Here is a 21,873-nt window from a genome sequence, read left to right on the forward strand (position 1 = left end):
CCTTGGTTTTCCTGTAAGCAACATAACTTCTTTTTTTTTTTGACTGAATAAAACTTCCTTGTATATAAATACACCACATTTTCTTTATCCAGTCATCTGTGTGTGTGTGTGTGTGTGTGTGTGTGTGTGTGTGTGTGTGTGTGTGTATGTGTTGCCAGTACTGCGACTGGAATGCTGGGTCTTTTGCTCTCACTTGGCTTTTTCTGCTTGGAGACTGGCACTCTACCACTTGAGCCACATTTCCACTTATGGCATTTTGCTCCTTAATTGGAGCTATGAGTCTTTTGGATTTGTGTGCCTGAGGAGGCTTCAAACTGTGATCCTCAGATCTCAGCCTCCTGAGTATCTAGGACTTCAGGAATGATCAGTGCTTAGCCTGATCATTGGCTGTTGACTGGCTTGTAGGCTGTGTCTGGAAGCTGGCTATTGGTTAGGAGTCACTTTCTAGCCTTCTGAAAGAGGAGTCTGAAGGTCTCCATCTTTGCTAATTCCCTTTAAAGCTCCCACCTGGTCCTCAGGACAAAACCAAGATGTTGTAAGAGGACTTCCAGGACTCAAGATCTGCTTCCTCCTCTTGCGCCACCCCCCACCCACCCCCATCCAAGGTGACCTCATCTCCTACCACATGCTACCTCCCACTGTCATGGTTGACCACATTAACTGCACACACAGCTGTCCTGTTTCATGCCTAGCCCACATCTGGTGGCCCCTTCTGAAACACCCTTCCCTGTGGTTTCTGGACATCATTTTCCTTTACAGTTCAACAGCTGCCTCCTCTGGGGAACCTTCCTGGAGGCCCCTGAGTTTGATCTTTGCAGCAGAGGTGAGAGAACACATCTGCTCTGTAACAAGCTCTTCTGGCTTTTAACCCATTAGCCATCTGCACTGACCGCAGGGCCAGGGTTGTGTAATGAAGTGTGTTCTCACCTAGCAAAGGGCTCAGACCACCAAGCCTTGAATTTGGCTTGTTGAATAAACAGTCACTTCACGAGAGAGGGAGTGAATGAATGAATGCCCGGTCTGTGCTCACCTTTTGGCCTAGAGACTTCCAGGCTAGGTGTGGAGGGTTTCCCTCAAGGCCCTGGATGGCTGGTATCAGCCCCCTCTACTCTCTGGGCCGACCGGCATTTCAAGGGAAGGGAAGCCTGCTGCCAAATATGAGAGGGTAAAGGCAAGATAAGGAGTGGCGTCCGTCTCAGCCCAACCATGGAGGTAAGTCATCTCTGATGAGGGAATCTCTGGGCTGAGTGTGTGGGCTGTCCTAGTCTCTTCTTTATCCATTTTAGTCCTGCCTGGAAGGCAGGACTCTGATCGCTGACTCAAGCTGACCACTTCCCTCCTGGCTCCAGCCTCCGTATCACCTTTCTGCTCTCATTTCTTCCTCAGTCCTTTGCAGTCCAGATGCTCAGAGCACCCACCTCTGAGCTTGACTTTCCAGCCATGAACGGGCCCTGCATAGCTCTCCTCCTGACCATGGGTGAGTCTGGGTTCTCAAGAAAGGGGACTTGGGATCCCAGCCCTACACAGCCAAGGCCGAGAGCAGGGTCAGGGTAGGGAGAGAAATTTAACATTGGAGTGCAGGGTTTGGGACCTAGTATTCATAGAGGGAGTGGATGGTAAAGAAGCCGTTCGGGAAGAGGTCTTGAGACGCTTGCTGGATGGGAAGTCAGCTGACTTGATAGTCTAGAAGTTCCTTTCCTTTCCTTCCCTTCCCTTTCCTTTCCTTTCTTTCCCTCTCTCCATCCTTCCCCTCCCTCCCTTTCTTTGTTTCTCCCTTCCTTCCTTTGTTTCTACCTTCCTTCCTTCCTTCTTTCCTCCCTTCCTCCCTCCCTCTCTTTCTTTTCTTCCTTCCTTCCTTTCTTCCCTCCCTCCCTCCCTCCCTCCCTTTCTCTCTCTCTCTCTTTCTTTCTCTCTCTTTCTCTCTCTCTTTCTTTCTCTCTCTCTTTCTTTCTCTCTCTCTTTCTTTCTTTCTTTCTTTCTTTCGTGGGCCTTGAACTCAGGCCTGGGCACTGTTCCTGAGTCTTTGTGCTCAAGGCTATCACTCTACCACTTGAGCCTCAGTGCCACTTCCATTTTTGTTTTTGAGTGGTTAATTGGATAAATAGTTTCACGAGGACTTTTCTGTCTCAGTAGGATTTGAACTGCGATCCTCAGCTCTCCTTCCTGAGTAGCTAGGATTATAGGCGTAAGCCATTGGCACCTGGCTCCATAGGCAGAAGAAATGGATTGGTTCTGTGCCCACTCAGAGTGTCCCTGTGTTTTCCTAACCCCTTTCTCAAGAAGCCCCAGAGGAAGAGGTGGGGAGGGCTGTCTTCACAGCCTGAGTGTTGGTCTGTAGAAAAGAATGGAAAGTTGACTATAGGTGATGAGGGTGGTGAGCATTTGTGACTCATGGGAAGTAAAGAAGAAAGCCCAGAAAAGCCAGGGGACTCTGAGGGACTAGGCCTAGAAGAGCATGGGGAAGTGGAGGCCTGGGAGATGGAGCTCAGTGGGGAGGGAGGGGGAGTGGTCAGGCAACAGATGATCCTTTTCCAAAGCTCTCTTCTTGCTCCTCCCCAGGTTTGGCTGCTTGTCTGGGTTTCAACCTGGAGACAGAAAACCCAATGAGCTTTCATATGAGAAGTGCTGGGTTTGGATACAGTGTGGTGCAATATGACAGTTCCTGGTAAGAACTAGGTGGTGAATGAGCTCCCTGTACAGAGTCCTGTGCCTCCCTAGTTCTGCAACAATAGGTTGGTGCTCTACAACTTGAGCCATGCCTCCAGCCCAGCTTTTTGCTGGGTTAATGAGAGATAAGAGTGTCCAGGACTTTATCTGCCCAGGCTGGCTTGCTGTTGAATAAATCACAGCTAACCCTTATTGAGTGACTACTGAGTGCCAGCCCTTGTGACCTGAATGTTATAGGTGGACATGGAGAACATCTTTATAGCAGTCTTAGAAGGAACCAGCCACTCGATAAACGTTTATTGAATGGCTACTATTCACTAGGTATCTACTAGAGACAAAAAGAGAAAACAATTCCACCTATGCAGACTTCAAATGGTAGCTAATCTCCATTTGAGGCTCAGGAAGCTAAAGCACTGGAGTTCTACTGTCTTCCCACCCCACTTTTTTTTTCTCTCGGGAGTGGGACTTGAACTCAGGACCTTGTGCTCTCATCTGACTTTTTATTTTGCTCAAGGCTGGGATGTTATCACTTGAGCCATTCCTCTGCTTTCTGCTTTTTGCTAGTAAAGAGTGTTATGGACTTTTCTGCCTGGGTTGGCTTTGAACTTTTATCTTTAGACTCCTGAATACCTAGAATTATAGATATGAGCCACCAAAGCCTGGTTTGTCTGTATCTCTGTGTGTGTGTGTGTGTGTGTGTGTGTAAATAAAGAGAGTCCTGGGGCTTTGAACTCAGGGTCTGGGCACTGACTCTAACATCATCATCATTATTATTATTATTATTATTATTATTTGCTCAGAGCTGTACTCAGTGACTGAACAATAGCTCCACTTTTCTTTTTTTCTTTTGGTTGTTGTGGGGCTTGAAATCAGGGCCTGGGTGCTGTCCCTGAGCTTTTTTTTTGGGGGGGGGTCCAGTCGTGGGCCTGAACTCTGGGCCTGGGCGCTGTCCCTCAGCTCTTCAGCTCAAGGCTAGCGCTCTACCACTTGAGCCACAGCGCCACTTCTGGCTTTTTTCTTTTTTGCTTATGTGGCACTGAGGAATCGAACCCAGGGCCTTATGCATGCAAGGCAAGCGCTCTACCACTGAGCCACCTTCACAGCCCTCCCTGAGCTTTTTTGCTCAAGCCTAGCTCCCTAGCTATTTAAGCTACAGCTCCACTTCTGGTTTTCTGGTGGTTCATTGGAGATAAGAGTCTCATGGGCTTTCTTAACCAGGTTGACTTTGAACTGCGACCCTCAGGTCTCAGTCTTCTCAGTAGCTAGGATTACAAGTGTGAGCTACCAGCACCTGGTTAAGAGTCTTATGCTCTTTTCTGTCTGGGCTGGCTTTGAGCGTCAGATCCTTAGATCTCACCCTCCTGAGTAGCTAGGATTACAGGTGTGAGTCACCAATGCCTGGTTTTGTCTGACCCCTTTTATTTGTTGGTCATGGGGCTCAAACTCTGGGCCTGGGCACTATCCCTCAGCTCTTCAGCTTAAGGTGAGTACTCTACCACTTAAGGCCACAGCGCCACTTCCTGTTTTCTGGTGGTTAATTGGAGATAAGAGTCTCACGGATTCTCCTGCCTAGGGTGGCTTTGAACCTCGATCCTCACATCTCAGCCTCCTGAGTAGCTACAATTACAGGTGCGAGTCACAATGCCTGGTTCTCTCGGCCCTTTAACAACAGTGTTCTGTCTCCCTTGTAGGGTGGTGGTTGGAGCCCCCCGGGAGATAAAAGCCACCAACCAAACAGGCGGCCTCTACCAGTGTGACTATATCACAGGCCAGTGCAAGTCCCTCCAGCTGCAGGGTGAGCCACAGCCCCTGGCTGGGTCCTGGCTCCCAGGCCCTGGGGTCAAGATTCCTGCTTGCCAGCTTCTGCTCTGTGCTGTCTGCAGACCCCTGAAGGCCGCTCACCATTACAGCCCTGCACTTCCTCAGCTCCATTAGGACTTGGAGGTCCTCTTGGCCTGCCAGGCTCTGAGTGTCTTGATTGTAACCCTCCCCACATCTCTTACACAATCTCCTCTGTCTTGGTGGTAACATGTGCTTATCTATCTCCCCAGTGCCCCCAGAGGCTGTGAACATGTCCTTAGGTCTGTCCTTGGCAGCTGGCACCAACCCATCCCAGCTCCTGGTGAGTTGCCCTGCATCATGGGAGGGTCCTAAGAGTGTGTGTGTTGTGGAGGGTGGAGTTTCTGGGATAGGAGTTCCGCAGAGGCAGCCCCTCCTAGCAGCTCCCTTTGTTGCTAGGCCTGTGGCCCCACGGTGCAGAAGGCATGCAGAGAGAACCTCCACTTGACCGGGTTCTGCTTCCTGCTGACTTCATCTTTCCTGCAGAAACAAAGGCTCCCAGCTGCCCTGCAGGGTGAGTGTTCTGGACCACCAGCTCTTCTGGGGACCTCACACCACACGTGCAATTGGGGGTGCAGTGGGGTCAGAGGTACTTTTTCAGAGTGGATAAGAGAAGGAAGGAATCTTGTCTGGCTGTGGTGGCTCCTGACTGTCATCCTAGATACTCAGGAGGCTGAGATCAGAGGAGTGACGTTGAAAGCCAACCCAGGCAGGAGAACGAATGAGACTCTTATCTCCAATGATCCAGCAAAAAGCCAAAAGTGGAGCTGTGGTTCAAGTTGTAAACGAGTAAAACAGCTAAATGACAACACCCAGGTCCTGAGTTCAAGCCCCAGTATTGATGTTCATGTGCACTTCCGCGCATGCACACACACACACACACACACACACACACACCAAGTGTAGTTCAGCACTGACTGACTGGTATGTAACTGATGAGCAGAGCTGGTACACTGTTTTCTTGGCTGGACACCGAGTATGTGTAGAAGAGGTGGGATCAGATTTCAGGAAAGGGGCACAATGGCTGGGGTGGAAGGAGGTGGCTTTGAGTCTCACCTCCAGATGAGAGGAGCTGTCAGTGGCTATGCAGGGTGAAGGACTTGAGTCAATTGTGGCCTCTTGTTGAGACTTGAAGAGACTGCCCTGTGTCTCAGCCAGGGGACTAGAAGCCCTGCCCCTGACAAGGAGAGGACCCAGCTGGATTGCCTGGCGTGGATCACCAGATGGGGGCTGGAGAAGGCTGTTAGGAAGAATGAATGAGTTTTCCTGGCTAGGATGTCAAGGTCCCAGGCTTTGGGGCCTGATCTTTGGAGGGTTTCTTTTCCAGAGTGCCCCAAGCAAGAACAGGACATTGTGTTCCTCATCGATGGCTCAGGAAGCATCTCCCGTAAGAACTTCAACAAAATGCTCTACTTCGTGAAGGCTGTGATGAGCCAGTTTCGGGGATCCAGTGCCCAGGTGTGGCCTGGTGGGCGGGGAGACCATGCTGCAGGGCGTGGCTGGGTGGTGCTGGGGTGCTAAGGAAAGAGGCTCAGGCTTGAGCATTCTGTGGGTCTGTCAGTTCTCCTTGGTGCAGTTCTCCAGCAGTGTCAAGATACACTTCACCTTCCGTGACTTCGCCCGCAATTCCAACCCTGAGAGCTTGATGAAGTCTATATATCAGCTAGACCAGTTCACCCACACTGCCACAGCCATTGATACAGTCAGGTGAGTCCAGAGCTCTCCCACAATCCTTCTCAAGGCACCCAGGTCTTCCACTGGGCCTCATTTGCTTCCCCTCCCCCCAGTTGAATATCCAGAGATAGAAACTCTATGACCAGTTTACCAACTTTGCGGGAAACTGAATAGGGACTGAAGTCTCTCAGGGGAAGGGATGTGGCCACCTTCTCCAAAAGGAGAATTCCATCTCTAGACCCTCTTAAAAAATATCTTCCCTGGGGCTGGGAAGGTGGCTCAGTGGTAGAGTGCTTGCCTTGCATGCACGAGGCCCTGGGTTCAATTCCTCAGCACCACATAAGTAGGGGGGAAAAAGCTGGAAGTGGCACTGTGGCTCAAGTGGTAGAGCGCTAGCCTTGAGCAGAAGAGCTGAAGGACAGCACCCAGGCCCAGAGTTCAGGTCCACGACTGGACCCCCCCCAAAAAAATATATATCTTCCCTTTCTCCTTCTTCCCCATCCTCCCCCTTCTCCTTCTTTCTCCCCATCTCCTACCTCCTCCTCCTCCTTCTGTCAGTAGTAGGGTTAAAGTCAGGGCCTGGGTGTTATCCCTGAGCTGTGTGTGTGTGTGTGTGTGTGTGTGTGAGTGTGTGTAAGATGGGGCTTGAACTCTGGGCCTGGGCGCTGTCCATGAGCTCTTCAGCTCAAGGTTAGTGCTCTACGACTTAAGGCACAGCGCCACTTCAGGCTTTTTCTGTTTATGTGGTACTGAGGAATTGAACCCAGGGTCTCATGTGTGGGAGGCAAGCACTCTACTGCAGAGCTACCTTCCCAGTCTTCCCTGAGCTCTTTTGCTCAAGGCTAATGCTCTAACACTTTGAGCCACAGTGCCACTTCTGGTTTTATGGTGCTTCATTGGAGATAACTCTTACAAGTCCTGGGCACCCATGGCTCACGGCTTTAATCTTAGCTAATCAGGAAGCTGAGATCTGAGGATTACTGTTCCCATCCAGACTAAGTAAGAAAGTCCATGAGACTCTTATCTCCAATAAAGTAGTTAGAAAAGACCAGAGGTGGCACTATGGCTCAAGTGGTAGAGCACTCACTAACCTTGAGCACAAAGAGGCTCAGGGACAGCACCCAGGTCCTGAGTTCAAGCCCCAGGGCTAGCTTTAAAAGCAAAAAACTGTTTCACAGGACGTTTTTTGTCCAGGCTGTCTTTGAGCTATGATCTTTAGCTCTCTGCCTCCTAAGTAGCTAAGATTATAGGTGTGAGCCACCAGTGCCTAGCTTTAATTTTTTTTCTGAGAGTCCTAGGGCTTGAATTCAAGGCCTGGGTGCTGTCCTTGAGCTTTTTCTTTCAATATCAGTGCTTTCCTACTTGAGCCACAGTTCCACTTCCAGCTGGTTTATTCTTGTTTTTTGTTTTGTTTTTTGATTAAGTGGAGGTAAGAGGCTTGCCGACTTTCCTGCCTGAGCTGGCTTTGAATAGGGATCCTGACATCTCAGCTTCCTGAGTAGCTAGGATTATAGGTGTGAGCCACTGATGGCTGACCAGGACCCCTCCCCATCTTTTAAATTTCCTGACAGAAAGAATGTGTTCACTGCTGCAAATGGAGCCCGCAAAGATGCCACCAAGATCCTCATCGTTATCACTGATGGATGGAAAGACGGGGACAAAATGGAATATAAGGATGTGATCCCAAAGGCCGAGGAGGCGGGCATCTTCCGCTATGCCATTGGGGTAGGTCCTGGCTGCCCTGTACCTCCCCCCTGGCCTTCTTTTGCAGACAACTTCCCTCCAGCTCTCTCATCTCCTGTAAAGCAGGAAGACAATTGTCCTCATCTAGAGACCCATTGTCTTTTTCTTCACCTCGTTGATAATCTCCAAGACTTTCCCCCCCCCATTTGTCTTGCAGGATGGACCCTGTAGGGGTCTTGGAAAACAGTATCACCCACATGCATAGTTCTTTGTTTTGTTTTCTTTATGGGTCCTAGGTCTTCAACTGAGGTCCTGGGTGCTGTCCCTGAGGTTTTGTGCTCCAGGCTAGTGCTCTACCACTTTGAGCCACATCTCCATTTCTGGCTTTTGGTGGTTCATTGGAGATAAGAGTCTCACAGACTTTCCTGCCCAGGTTGGCTTTGAATTACGATCCTCACATCTTAGCTTCCTGAAGAGCTAGGATGACAGGTGTGAGCCACTGGTGCCTGGCTACAGGTCAGCTTTTTCCATGAATGATTTTCATGGTGAATTGGTCTCTTTTGGGAACAGGTTGGAAAGGCTTTTGAAAATGCACATTCTCAGGCAGAATTAAAAACCATTGCCTCGAGTCCTCCCCAGGAGCACATATTTCATGTGGAGAACTTCGATGCGCTGAAGATGATTCAAAACAAGCTGAAAGAGAAGATCTTCGCCATTGAGGGTATGTCAGACAGGGAGCTACTGGCTTTAAATGTCCTCAGTCATCATGCTGGTCCTGGGCACTCATGCTGTAGTAACATGCAGATTCTAAGGGTCCTCCTTGGACTTGGAAAAGCAAATCTTTCTCCCTGAAGCCTCTGTCATGGTGTCTTTCCAGGTACAGAGATGGGAAGTAGCAGTTCTTTCGAATTGGAGATGGCTCAGGAAGGCTTCAGTGCGGCCTTCACACCTGTGAGTGGTCCCTTTGAGGCTGAGCATGGAGGATGAGGCAGAGGAAGGAGGAGGGGTTTGGTGGTGTGAAGGGAGAGGCAGGCTCTGTTCAGACTAGGTTGTCTTCTTACTCCAGCCTGCTCAGTTCTGGAATCCTTTCCTCCCAGGATGGTCTGGTTCTGGGAGCTGTGGGGAGCTTTGGCTGGTCTGGGGGCGCCTTCCTGTACCCCCTTAGTGGGGCCCCCACCTTCATCAATGAGTCTCAGAAGAGTGTGGACATGAGAGACTCCTACCTAGGTGAGGAAGGCCCCGGGGGGCTGCTGGGAAGTGGGGGAGACGCCTTGGAGCTGAGGCCCGGTTTCCTCAGGTTACTCCATGGAGCTGGCCCTGTGGAAGGGGACATGGAGTCTGGTCATGGGGGCCCCTCGGCACCAGCACACGGGGAAGGTTGTCATGTTCACCCAGGAAGTGGGGCAATGGCGGCCAAATGCTGAGGTCCCCGGGACCCAGGTGGGTGTGGGTGAGATGGGGGGGTGGACCTCAAGGGGGCCATGTGGCTGGGTAGAGAAGGAGATGGGGTTTGGGGCTCATGAGGGAGAGGCTGGGGAGGGGGTCAGGCAGGTGAGCTCAGACTCTGCCCTCCAGATTGGCTCCTACTTTGGGGCCTCCCTGTGCTCCGTGGATGTCAGCAGAGATGGCAACACTGACCTGATCCTCATTGGGGCCCCGCATTACTATGAGCAGACGCGAGGGGGCCAGGTGTCCGTGTGTCCCATGCCCAGAGGGGTGAGTGGCACATGGGGCCTGGGCAGGGTGGGGGCTGGAGGGGGGGAGGGCCTGGGTTGTGCTGACACTGGTTTCATTGTGCAGAGGGCTCGGTGGCGGTGTGGGTCTGTTCTCCATGGGGAGCAGGGCCATCCCTGGGGCCGCTTTGGGGCAGCCCTGACAGTGCTGGGGGACATGAATGGGGACAAGCTGACAGACGTGGCTATTGGAGCTCCAGGAGAGCAGGAGAACCGGGGTGCGGTCTACATATTTCACGGGACCTCAGGCCTGGACTTGGGCCCTGTACACAGCCAGGTAAGGCCCTGTGGGTGTGTTTCATGACTGCCTGCTTGTATTTTCTCTCTTCTTTTTCTCACAGTCACTAGGAAAGTGAGCCCCTTTTTCCCAGCATGGTCCCTTTTGTAGCATCTTAATCCTGTGGCATTAAGAAATGACAACTTGCCCAGTGTGGGTGGCTCAAGCCTATAATCCTAGTTACTCAGGAGGCTGAGATTTGAGGATTGCGGTTCAAAGCCAGCCTGGGCAGGAAAGTCTGTGAGACTCTTATCTCCAATAAACCACTAGAAAACCAGAAGTGGGGCTGTGGCTCAAGTAAGTGGTGGAGCTGAAGATCTGAGAGACAGCATTTAGGCCCAGAGTTCAAGCCCCATGACCGACAAAAGAAAAGAAAAGAAATGGCAATTTGATTGATAGATGTACTACTTTGTAGCACAATTTTATGATTCAGGAGTTTCCCATCCAGGCTTTTTAATCGTCCAACAATGTACAAGCTATACAAGCCACCCTTCAGCAAACCTGTTTTACTTTTCATCTTTGAGTGTGTGTGTGTGTGTGTGTTTGTGTGTGTGTAGGTATTGGAGCTTGAACTCAGGGCCTCATACTCTCAAATTAGCTTTTTCTCTCTCTCTCTCAAGGCTGAGCCACAGCTTTACTTTTGAGCCACAGCTTTACTTCCATAGCAAATCTATTTTCCAGATGCAATTTGACCAGTCCAGGATTAGGGATGGCCATTTCTGACTCCTAACCCAGTGCTCAGTCTCTTAATGGTTTCCTGTTGCTCATAAGTTTAGGTCTCACGGAGTCTGTCCTCTTATCCCTGGATGGTGCATGATTTTTATCCCATTCTTGAAATCTGTGAAATACACATCTAGGAGGCTGGTAGCTCATGCCTGTAATCCTAGCTACTCAGAAGGTTGAGATCTGAGGATTGAGGTTTGAAGCCAGCTGGGGCAGGAAAGTATGCAATTAATTACCAAAAAAAAATGCAGGAAGTAGAGCTGTGACTCAAATGGTAGAGTGCTAGCCTTGAGCAAAACAGTTAAGTGAGAGTATGAGACTCAGAGTTCAAGCCCCAGTACTTTCACTCTTTCTCTCTCTGTCACTCTCTCTCTCTCGCTCTCTCTCTCTCTCTCACACACACACACACACGAACATGCACACACATAAGCACGCACAATACACTCATGCAAGTGCACATACATACAAATATCTAAATAGATTTTTTTTCCAAATTAACAAGAGCCAAAGAATATATATATATATATATATATATATATATATATATATATATATTTTTTTTTTTTACTGTAATGGTGATGTATGAAGGGGTTACAGTTACATGAGTCAGATATTGTACATTTCTTTTTGAACAGTGTTACTGCTTCCCTCATTTTCTCCCAGTTTTTCCCCTCCTGGCCTTCCTCTCCTTCTCCCATTTCCTTCCTTATTTTTCTTTCTTTCTTTTCTTTCTCTTTCTTCCTGTTTCCTTTCTCCCTCCCTCCTTTTTCTCTCCTCTTTCTCTTTCTTCTTTCTTTCTCTTTCTTTCTCTCCCTTCCTTCCTTCTTTCTTTCCTTCTTTCTCTCTTTCTTTCTTTCCTTCTTTCTCTCTTTCCTTCTTTCTTCTTTTTTGCTGGTCCTGGGGCTTGAAGTCAGAGTCTAAGCACTGTCCCTGAGCCTTTTTGTGTTCAAGGCTAGTGCTCTACTACTTGAGCTACAGCTACTACTCTGGCTTTTTGAGTAGTGTATTGGAGGTAAGAGTCTCACTGGGACTTTACTGCCCAGGCTAGTTTGAACCGAGATCCTTAGGTCTCAGCTTCCTGAGTAGCTAGGATTACAGGCGTGAGCCACTGATACCTGACATATTATCCATTTTTAGCACAGTGTCTAGTGGGTATCACTGCTGAATCACATCTATATTCACACACACACACACACACACACACACACACACACACACACATGTCTGATCTGGACATCAACTGCTCATACCTATGCCTATAATCCTAACTACTCAGGAGACCTGAGAATCATGGTTCAAAACCAGACAAAGCTGGAAGACTCTTATTTCTAGTTAACCAGCAAAAAGCTGGAAGTGGCTTGTGTAGTTCAGTTGGTAGAGCACCAGTCTTGGTACTCTGATCAGTATCTTCTCCTCATCCCCGCTCACCCTTTCTCCTGGTCAGAGGATCCCAGCCTCCCAGCTCTCCTCCAGTCTCCAGTATTTTGGGCAGTCACTAAGTGGGGGTCAGGACCTCACCCGGGATGGACTGGTGGACCTGGCCGTGGGGTCCCAGGGCCAAGTACTGCTGCTCAGGTGAGAACCTTTCTGAGCTCCTCCTCCTCGGTCCTGGGTCTGGATGAGGGCCCCCGGGCCTCCCCACGTACAGGCTAGTGCTCCCAGGGAGTAGCCAGCACATTGTCTCAGCCCAGTGTCTGCCCACAGGAGCAGACCTGTCCTCCACGTGGCGGCAGACATCCGATTCTCATCTGCAGAGATCGCCAGGACTGTGTTTGAGTGTCAGGAGAAGGCGGCTTCTGTCCAGGCACTGGGCCATGCCAATGTCTGCCTTCATATTTCTGAAAATTCTAAGCACCAACTAGGTGAGTGGCCCAGGACCTTTCCCTCTCCCCTGCATCTGGAACCTTCTAGATCACCTGTTTTTGTACCCCCCCCCCGGCATTCCCAGTGCTTCTCATATTCTGCTTTCCCTTCCTTACAGGTAACCTTCTAAGCTCTGTGACCTTTGACCTGGCCCTGGATCCTGGCCGGCCAATTCCCCGGGCCATCTTCAAGGACTCAAACACCCGGCTTCTGAGGTGGACTCAAGTCCTTGGCTTGAACCAGCATTGTAAACAAGTGCAATTACTCCTTCCGGTAAGAGGGCTTCCTATGGACACAGATAGGGGTGTGGGTGGGCATCACTGGTTAGGGGTTGGGGTGAGGGGGCAGGCAACAGTCTGGCCAGAGAAAAGAACAGGGTATGTTCTGTTCCGTGGAGCTCAGTCCCAGCACAGGGCCTAGCATGCAGGTGGTGCTGGACATGTGTTAATTGGATGAGTGAATGAATGAATGAAGGAGTCTGGTTACAAGGGCCAGAGGTGACACAGCTGGGTTTTGGGAAAGAGAATAGGGCTGTTTGAGAAAGCTCTGTGGCTCTAGGCTGATCCAGGCTTTAGCATGTATTTGTGTCTCTGCTCTCTGGAGACAGGCTCTATCCTAGAAGCCGGAGACAAAACCATCCATCCCTCCCAATAAGTTTGGAGGTAACAGATGTTAGGTAGCAGTAAAGGCTCAGAGGAAAGAGCAGGCCAGGGCTGGCGGGTGTCTGGGTACAGTGTGAGGTAGTGTTTGGGCAAAGTGAGGGGTCTGCGGGGGAAGTGGGCAGGTTCTGTGGGGCAGGCTGAAAAACGCTCCTTGATACCAGAGTTGTCATCACCCCCCTTACAGATGGGTAGACTGGACACAGATTTCCTTAACACTTCTTTTCCATGTCTACCCTCTAGGACTGTGTGGAAGACGCCATAACCCCCATCACCTTGCGCCTCAACTTCTCCCTAGTGGGCCTGCCCATCAGTTCCTTCAGAGACCTCAGTCCTGTGCTGGATAAGGAGGCCCAGACCTACTTCACGGCCTATGTGAGTTGGGCCTCTGTAGTGTTGGGGCCTCTGTGGTGGTTGGGGGGCAGGGGGAGCTCTCCCAAGATCTCCAGAAAACCCTTCTCTGCCTTTCTCTCAGCTCCCCTTTGAGAAGAACTGTGGAGCTGACCACATCTGCCAAGATGACCTTGATGTCACCTTCAACTTCTCAGGGTGAACTTGGAAGCCCTAATGCCTCCTTCCCTGTCTATCTAATACCCCTTACCCCCACATACCCCATGGGATACCCCTAGACCATGTGTGACCTCAGCCACAGAATCATCTGGTCTTCCCACTCCCAACATGCAGCCTGGAGACCCTGGTGGTGGGGAACAACCTGGACCTGAATGTCGAGGTGACAGTGTCCAACAATGGCGAGGATTCCTATGGGACCACGGTCACCTTTGTCTACCCAGCAGGGCTTTCCTATCGGCGAGTGACTGGCAGCCAGGTGCTTCTCCCTGGGAAAGGGTGAAGCCAGTGGGCTGGATGGTAGCACAGACCTGCATTAGGCCCACCACTCAGGCTGGGATGCCATGGCTCATCAGCCTCTAATAGGCCACCAGGGCTGGGCGGGGCTGAGCTGGCTGGGAGGGCTGGCGTTGGCTCATGCACTTCACTTTGGGCATTTAAAGACATGCCTATCAGAAATGAGTTCCTAGCTGGGTACCAGTGGTGCATGCCTGTCATCCTAGCTACTCAGGAGGCTGAGATTTGAGGATTGTGATTGAAAGCCAGCCTGGGTAGAAACAAAAAGTGTGAGATTCTTGCTGCCCCATTAACCAGCAAAAAGCTGGGAGTGGAGGTTTGGCTTATGTGGTAGAGTTGCTAGCCCAAATAGGGATTTGGGGGGGGAAGAGAAAGCTGAGGGACAGTGGCCAGGCCCTGAGTTTGAGCCCCAGACAAAGAAGGATCATCTTCAGGTGGGTTCCAGGACAGTATTTTGTGCTGCTGAGGCTCTCTGCATCCTCAATAACTAGTCATCAGTGCTGTTCCGCTTGCCTTTGCTCAAGACCTCGCTGCAGCAGCGACCTCTCACCCTGACCTGTGACAGCGTCCAGACCAAGGACCAGCACCTGAGGAGCACCAGCTGCCGCCTCAGCCACGTGATCTTCCACGGGGGCACAAAGGTCAGCCTGGCACAAAGGTCTACCCCTCCTGCCTGGCCCTTCCTGCCTAGCCCCTTCCTGATCTCCTCCTTTCTCTCTGTTGCTCAGATTTCCTTCTTGGCTACTTTTGATGTCTCCCCCAAAGCTGTGTTGGGCGACAGAGTACTTTTGACAGCCAATGTGAGCAGGTGAGCCTGGCAAAGATCCAGGGGGTGCCCCCTTCTTCCTGTGTCCCCTTGCCAGGGTGTCACAGTCCAGCGTGGCCTTCTGGGGCCCTTGTGCACGTGGCTTTCCTCTTTTTCCAGTGACAACAACTCACCTGGGGCTAACAGGTCCTCCTTCCGGAGGGAGCTCCCTGTGAAGTACGCAGTCTACATTGTGCTCAGCAGGTATCTCCTGGTGCCCTTGGGGCCACCAACCACTCTTCTCCTCCACCCTAACCAGAGCAGGAGTGTGTGTGTGTGTGTGTGTGTGTGTGCGCGCGCACATGCGCACACCATTACTGGGGTTGAACTCTGGCTTTTTTTTTTTTTGTTCAAGGCTGGTGCTCTACCACTTCAGTCATACCTCCACATCCTCTAGATCCATCTTTTTTTTTGTCATGGGTCTTGAACTCAGGGCCCAGGCACTGTCCCTGAGCTTTTCTGCTCAAGGCTACCACTCTTATGTCTTTGTGCCACAGCTCTACCTCTAGTTTTCTGGTAGTTCATTGGCGAGAAGGGTCTCATGGATTTTCCTGCTCAGTCTGGCTTTGAACTGCGATCCTCAAATCTCAGCCTCCTGATCATAGGCATGCACTACCAGTACCTGGTATATGTGTGTGTGTGTGTGTGTGTGTATAGATAGAGATAGATATAGATATCTACCTCTACGTATATACACATATAGACCACAAAGCTCATGCCACACCACCCCAAGGCCCCAATGACTCCCTCTGTCCCATGGTATCAGAGCCAGGCTCTCCTCAAGACACCTCCCCATGACTTCAAATCCACTCTCACCTCTTTTCTCTCCAGCCAGGAAGAGTCCACCAAATACCTCAACTTCTCAGCCTCAGAGCAGGCGCAGAGCAGCATGGTGCAGCATGGATACCAGGCAAGTGGTGGCATCTCACAGCTCAGGCTGAGTGGGGGACCAAGACACTGGACAACAGGTTGGGCTGGGAGCCTGACAGAGGGCTCTGTCCTGCCTTCCTTGCAGGGGCATAACCTGGGGCAGAGGGATCTGCCCGTGAGGATCGACTTCTGGGTGCCTGTGGAAGTGGGCGGAGCAGCTGTGTGGACGCAAGTGGAGCTCTTACACCCCCAGGTACTCAAGACTGCGTGTGGCCCTGACTGGGCATCTTTTTATCCTAGGTTCCCTGCCCCATATCCATCATGGATTCCTGAGATCCCAATGGAGACATTATTCTCTCCATTTCTTTTTTTCTAGAACCCATCCATCCAGTGCTCTTCAGAGAGACTAGTTCCCGTGCAGTCTAACTTCCTGACTCGCATGCAGGAAGATCCTGTGCTGGTGAGGGGGGCTCTGGGCTGTCCCCCACCTCGGGTCACACGTTGAGGGCTTTCATTCAGGAAAGGCATGACAGCAGGTGGACACTCACGGAAGAGCTGCCTTCTATTCACCCGTGGCTGCTGCTTCCTGTCAATCTCACCGTTTCATGCTGTTTCCTACCTTCACATTCACCTTCCTCTGGTTGGTCCACCATGGCTTCTCTGTCTCCAGGACTGCTCCATTGCAGAGTGTCTGAGGTTCCACTGTGACATCCCTTCCTTCGGTATCCAGGAGGAGCTGGACTTTGTCCTGCAGGGCAACCTCAGCTTTGGATGGGTCAGCCAGGTGTGTACACCTCCTCCTTGATCCACGTGGGGCCATCCTCAAGCCAGGACGATCCTGGAGCTCCCTGCTTGATCTCCCAGATCCTGTTCCCCAGCTCCTCTCTCCCCCTTGGCAGACATTGCAGAAGAAGGTGTTGGTCATGTCGGTGGCTGAGATCACGTTTGACACGTCTGTGTATTCCCAGCTCCCAGGACAGGAGGTGTTTTTGAAGGCCCAGGTAGTTAGTGCCTGTGTGGTGGGCAATGCCCAGGCTGGTGAGGGGCTCCTGCTGTGTGGTGCTGATTGGGGGATTCTCAGACCCAGAGGTAGGAGGTGGGAGGCAGGCACCTGGCAGGACCTAAATGGATGAATGCTTTTGCATCTCAGCCCTGGAGGAGGGCCTGGGAGGAGAGGAAGGGAGGGGCCTAAAGGCTGGGCACCTGGGGAAGCTGAGCTGTCAAGAGGCCTGACCCTCCCTGATGGTATCACCTCCCGTCAGACGAAGACAGTGCTGGAGAAATACGAAGTGCCCAACCCTATTCCCTTTATTGTGGGCAGTTCTGTGGGCGGGCTGCTGCTACTGGCTCTCATCACAGCCATCCTGTACAAGGTGAGTGTTTAGCCCGCTTCCAACCCCAGGCTGGGATCCTACTCTTTCTACTGGAAACAAAGAGGTGATTTGGGCATTGAATATACATCCTGGGTCACTTCCTGTGGAAAAAAAATCCCTCCCCCTTCCAAGGTCACTTCCTGTGAGGATGTTCTTTCTCCTTGCAAAGTCACTTCCTGTGAGAAAATTGGTCCCTCTTCCAAAATCCTTTTCCGATCTTTGTTCTACTTACAAAGTCACTGCCTGTGAGAAACTCCCTATTCCTTCCAAGGTCCCCAGTCTCCAGTTATATGTCTCTCTCCCTTTCCCCCCCAGTCTATCTCTACTGTGTGTGTGTTTATCCTAACCTGGATCTCAGACTTCCTTTCACCTCTCCCCCTTTTCCACCAATTTCTCCGTCTGTGTGGTCATGTTCCTCCTACAGCAGACACAATAGAATGCAGTCCCAGAATTCAATATGGAGCCACACCAGGTTGATGCTTTCTTTGTATCTTTCTGTGATGACTCACTTGCTGGCCATGGAATCTGAAAGTATATATAGGCTCCTAGTGCTGGGAACATAGCCAAGGTTCTAGAAATGATGATAGCTCGTTTTCCCTATGTAACCTCTTTTCTCTTGTATTGGACCTTCTGATTTTCTTTTGTTCTTTTGAAATACATTTATTTCTGGTGCCATTACTGGGGCTTGGATTCAGGGCCTGGCATTCTCCCTTAACTGATTCCATTCAGGGCTGGCACTCTGCCACTTGAACTATGCTCCCATTTCTGGCTTTATTTAATTTTTTTCTGGTAGTTAATTGTAGATAAAAGTCTCTTAGATTTTTCTGCCCAGGCTGGCTTCCAACTCAGCCTCCTGAGTAACTAGGATTACAGGTGTGAGTCTTGGGTGCCTGGCGTCCGGTCTTCCCTTGATTTTCTTCTTCCTCTCCACAGGTGGGCTTCTTCAAACGTCAGTACAAGGCCTTGATGGAGGAAGCAAATGGACAGCAAAAGGCTGCCTCAGAAAATGGGGTAGCAGAGGCTATCCCAGAAAATGGGGTAGCAGAGGCTGCCTCAGAAAATGGGGTAGCAGAGGCTATCCCAGAAAATGGGGTAGCAGACACGTAGTCTTCTCAGGGAGAAGCCACCCTCTTCTCCTTTGTACCTTCTCCCCTGAGAGCTTTTCTGGTCCTTTTCCTGTCACCTAAATCAGGGAGGGAGCACTCCACCAGAGGAGCTGGGACTAGGCTGTGTCTGCTCTTTGGGAAGATCCATTGTCTTGTCAAAGGTGCAACTGGAGGCTTGGGACAGGACCCAGCCACGGCCTGGAGAACTTACTTTGGAATTTCTATCTGGAAAACTTTAGACCTGAGGCTCCCTTCCTCCCCTAGGCTGTGATTTTCCAGATAGAGACCTGAGGAAGCCACTGGTCCCAACATACTTTCAATGGCTTCTTCATCCTCTCATGTGGATCATGTGGGATGTCTGTAGCTTGAAGTTTGGTCTCTAGAAGATGGGTTTCAAGGCACATTGTGTAAGCAGCTTGGTACTTTCTTAGCCTCCTCATGTCTAGAAAAATCTGGTCAGCATCAGCTCCTCACTGCTTTTGGGAGTCGTGGTTCAGATTTCTCGAACTGGAGTGAATTGCCAGCACACTGGAGTTTGTGAAGCAGGATCCAGCACAGAACAGCATTGGACAGGCAGTCTCTTTCCTCTACAAGGTATTGGCCCTAGAATTCTGCAGCTCATCCAGCTTCAGGTCAAAAAAGACCCAGATGCCTCTGATTTTTGAGACTTCAAAGGTAGTAAATAAAGACATGCCAGAAGATGACTGTGGGAAAAAAACCTTTGTATTTGAACTGTTTGCCTTAATAAATTTAAAACATGCACAGAAAGATGTTTGTGCCTTCACTGGGAAATAAGTCAAAGATCTGAAACTAGCTGGGTGCTGGTGTCTCCGGAGTAATCTTATCTGCTCAGGAGGCTAAGATCATGGTTTGAAGTTGCCCGAGCAAGAAGGTCCATGAGATTCTTATCTTCAATAAACTAGTAACAAAACCAAACAGCAAAAAGCAAACTAGAGTAAAGCCAGAAGTGGTACAGCATTAGCCTTGAGTAAAAAGAAGCTCAGGGAGAGCACTCAGGCTCAGAGTTCAAGCACACAAAAAAAGCAAAAAGAAAAATCTGAAACTAAGGCCTTTTGTTTTGTTCTGGTCACACATGACAGGCCACTGGAGGACAGAGGGGCTGAGAAAAGTACTTCCTTATACATTACCTGTCCCAATTATACATCACCTGTCCCAATCGTCCTGTCCTTCGGGGGCACTAGCCCGGAACTGTTTGAACTCGCAAAACAAGTTATGTGCTAAAACTTCCTGCTGACCCTGGCCATATAAACCCTGCTACAACCAGACTCTATGCAACTTCTCTGATCCTGACCAGGAAGTTCACCTGGGAGCGAACCCCAATAAACTTTCCTTTCTACACCTTTTCCTCCTCCTGCGTGTTCTTTCCTCGCCTAAAACCTTATAACACACAGACAAAAAAGTTATCCATAGTAAGAGAAAGAAGCCAAGTTCTGTAAGACAAATATTTGTTAGAAATAGCTCGGGACGTTGGGGTGTCATTTAGGAATAAGGACACCAATTTCAAAGGAACTCGGCAAGGCAAAATTTACTTCTGCAGAAGGGTGTGACTTCAGCCAAAATTCTGGCAAACAAGCACCCAGAGCAGGCAGGCTGCTCCCTTTTTATCTCTAACCCAGCAGGCCCCACCCCTCTGCTCCCATTGGCTGATCTCAGGTTCACATCTGCCAAAGGATGTGCCTTAACAATGCAACTAAATGTCAAGGAGTTTCTAACAGGATATCTTAATTAAAGTGATCAGGAAAAGTATGTATGTAACTGAAATGTATTAAACAAGGGGCCATGTCACCTGACCAAAGCAGGAACCCCTAAGAAAAAACAATTCTCTCAAGATTGACAGGAAGCAGCTACTTTCAAAGAGAAGAGGCGTCTCTCCCATATGGACTGCATGCTTTTGCTCATCTGGGGGAACTAGACCTAGATTCGGGTCATTTCTTTTCGGTGTTCACTTGAGATTTAGTTTTTGCAAGGGTTGGTGGTAGTGGATGTGTGAACAGAGGCAGGGTTGTCAAAGAAGTTGACTTCATCATCAGTCATCAGAGGCGAGGTCATCAAAGTCATCAAGGTCAGGAAGAGTCACCTTACTGGTCTCAACAGTGGCTCACCATAGCTTCACCACCATGTGTGAACACTTTCAAACATGTATACTTCGAGCCTGCCTGGCAGACTGGCCTTAAGTCACCACAGTACGTGACAGTAGAGTGGGGGTAGGCAATGAGAAGTACATATATCGGCGGCATCATCTACTCATGTGTGTCTTGTCTCGCCTATAATGGAAATTCTTTGCTTGTCCTTCAAAATTTACATGTGTCGGGGCTGGGAAGGTGGCTCCATGGTAGAGTGCTTGCCTTGCATACATGAGGCCCTGGGTTTGATTCCTCAGCACCACATAGGCAGAAAAAGCCAGAAGTGGTGCTTGTGGCTCAAGTGGTAGAGTGCTAGCCTTGAGCTGAAGAACTGAGGGATAGTGCCCAGGCCCAGAGTTCAGGCCAACGACCAACAAAAAACTAAAAAATAAAAAAATTTACGTGTGTGTGTGTGTGTGTGTGTGTCCTGGGGTTTCAACTCAGGGACTGAGTACTGTTCCTGAGCTTTTGCTTTTTTTTTTTTTGTCAGTCCTGGGACTTGAACTCAAGGCCTGGGCACTGTCTCTGAGCTCTTTTGCTCAAGGCTAGCACTCTACCACTTTTGAGCCACAACACTACTTCCAGTTTTCTGGTGGTCAGTTGGCGATAAGAGTCTCACAGACTTTACTGAACTATGATCCTCAGATCTCATACCTTCTGAGTAGCTAGCTAGGATTACAGATGTGAGCCATCAGTGCTTGGCTTTCTTGAACTTTTTTTGCTCAAGGCTACTTCTTTACCACGAGAGCCATAGCTCCATTTTTGACATTTTTGGTGGTTCACTGGAGATAATTTTCCTGTCTGGGTTGGCTTCAAACCCTAATCCTCAGATAACAGCCTGCGGAATTGCTAGGATTAAAGGTGTGAACCACACATACCTGGCTTAAAATTTACAGGATCATGATGATGATTCACTTAGTATAAATTTATATTGCAATAAAAACAGCTCCTGGATTTATTGACTTCCTAGTCCTGCCTGTTGGGTTGGCAGGATCAGAGCAAATGTAGCCTAAGCTGGCCTTGAAAGTTGTGATCCTTTTGCTTCCACCCCCCAACCCCCCTCCCCCCCCCCCGCCCCGTCCTTCCTCCCCTCCCCCCTCCTCGTGCTGGGATTATAGGCATACTCCACATTGCCTGCTAGAGTTGATGGCTCTCATCAGGTACTGAGTCTGATGGGGCCTACTGAGGATACCCAGTTTGAGGAACATCAGGGACAGTGCATCTTAATCCCTTTCACCCTTATTTCTTTCTGAAACGGAGTGGGAAAACACTTGCTGAGTCAAGTGACAATACAACTGAGACAAAGTTGGAAATTTTCAGTTTTGGTGGAATCAGCAAAATGTTGGCCTCAAGTACTACTCATCGAAGGAAGTCCAAAATAAAAGATAACGTATGAAATGCGATATGGAAGACTGTGTCTAAAAGTCAAGAAATGATGAATATGGAAGGTATATATATATATACACACACACACATGTGCACTGAAGAGAATTTTTTTTTTTTGGGTCCGGTCATGGGGCCTGAACTCTGGGCCTGGGCGCTGTCCCTCAGCTCTTCAGCTCAAGGCTAGCGCTCTACCACTTGAGCCACAGC

At 49.9% G+C, this 21,873-nt stretch overlaps 1 protein-coding gene across 1 annotated transcript; it reads left to right on the forward strand.

Annotated features, from left to right (window-relative positions):
- Nucleotides 1-830: 830 nt before the first annotated feature.
- Itgax (integrin, alpha X (complement component 3 receptor 4 subunit)) lies at nucleotides 831-18,898 on the forward strand. The gene is made up of 31 exons (XM_013011609.1): nucleotides 831-1,212; nucleotides 1,387-1,477; nucleotides 2,560-2,665; nucleotides 4,359-4,462; nucleotides 4,719-4,789; nucleotides 4,906-5,020; nucleotides 5,834-5,964; nucleotides 6,068-6,213; nucleotides 7,752-7,905; nucleotides 8,434-8,584; nucleotides 8,741-8,814; nucleotides 8,961-9,090; nucleotides 9,161-9,303; nucleotides 9,439-9,579; nucleotides 9,664-9,873; nucleotides 12,041-12,171; nucleotides 12,301-12,458; nucleotides 12,578-12,732; nucleotides 13,362-13,493; nucleotides 13,594-13,667; nucleotides 13,803-13,944; nucleotides 14,507-14,623; nucleotides 14,711-14,790; nucleotides 14,908-14,991; nucleotides 15,619-15,697; nucleotides 15,803-15,910; nucleotides 16,034-16,117; nucleotides 16,328-16,441; nucleotides 16,557-16,658; nucleotides 16,920-17,030; nucleotides 17,964-18,898. The coding sequence occupies exons 1-31, from the start codon at nucleotides 1,207-1,209 to the stop codon at nucleotides 18,135-18,137; spliced, it is 3,618 nt and encodes a 1,205-aa protein (XP_012867063.1). The 5' UTR covers nucleotides 831-1,206; the 3' UTR covers nucleotides 18,138-18,898.
- The last annotated feature ends 2,975 nt before the right edge of the window (nucleotides 18,899-21,873 follow it).

This window comes from Dipodomys ordii, unplaced genomic scaffold (assembly GCF_000151885.1).
Source record: "Dipodomys ordii isolate 6190 unplaced genomic scaffold, Dord_2.0 Scaffold14, whole genome shotgun sequence".
Classification (NCBI taxonomy): Eukaryota; Metazoa; Chordata; class Mammalia; order Rodentia; family Heteromyidae; genus Dipodomys; species Dipodomys ordii.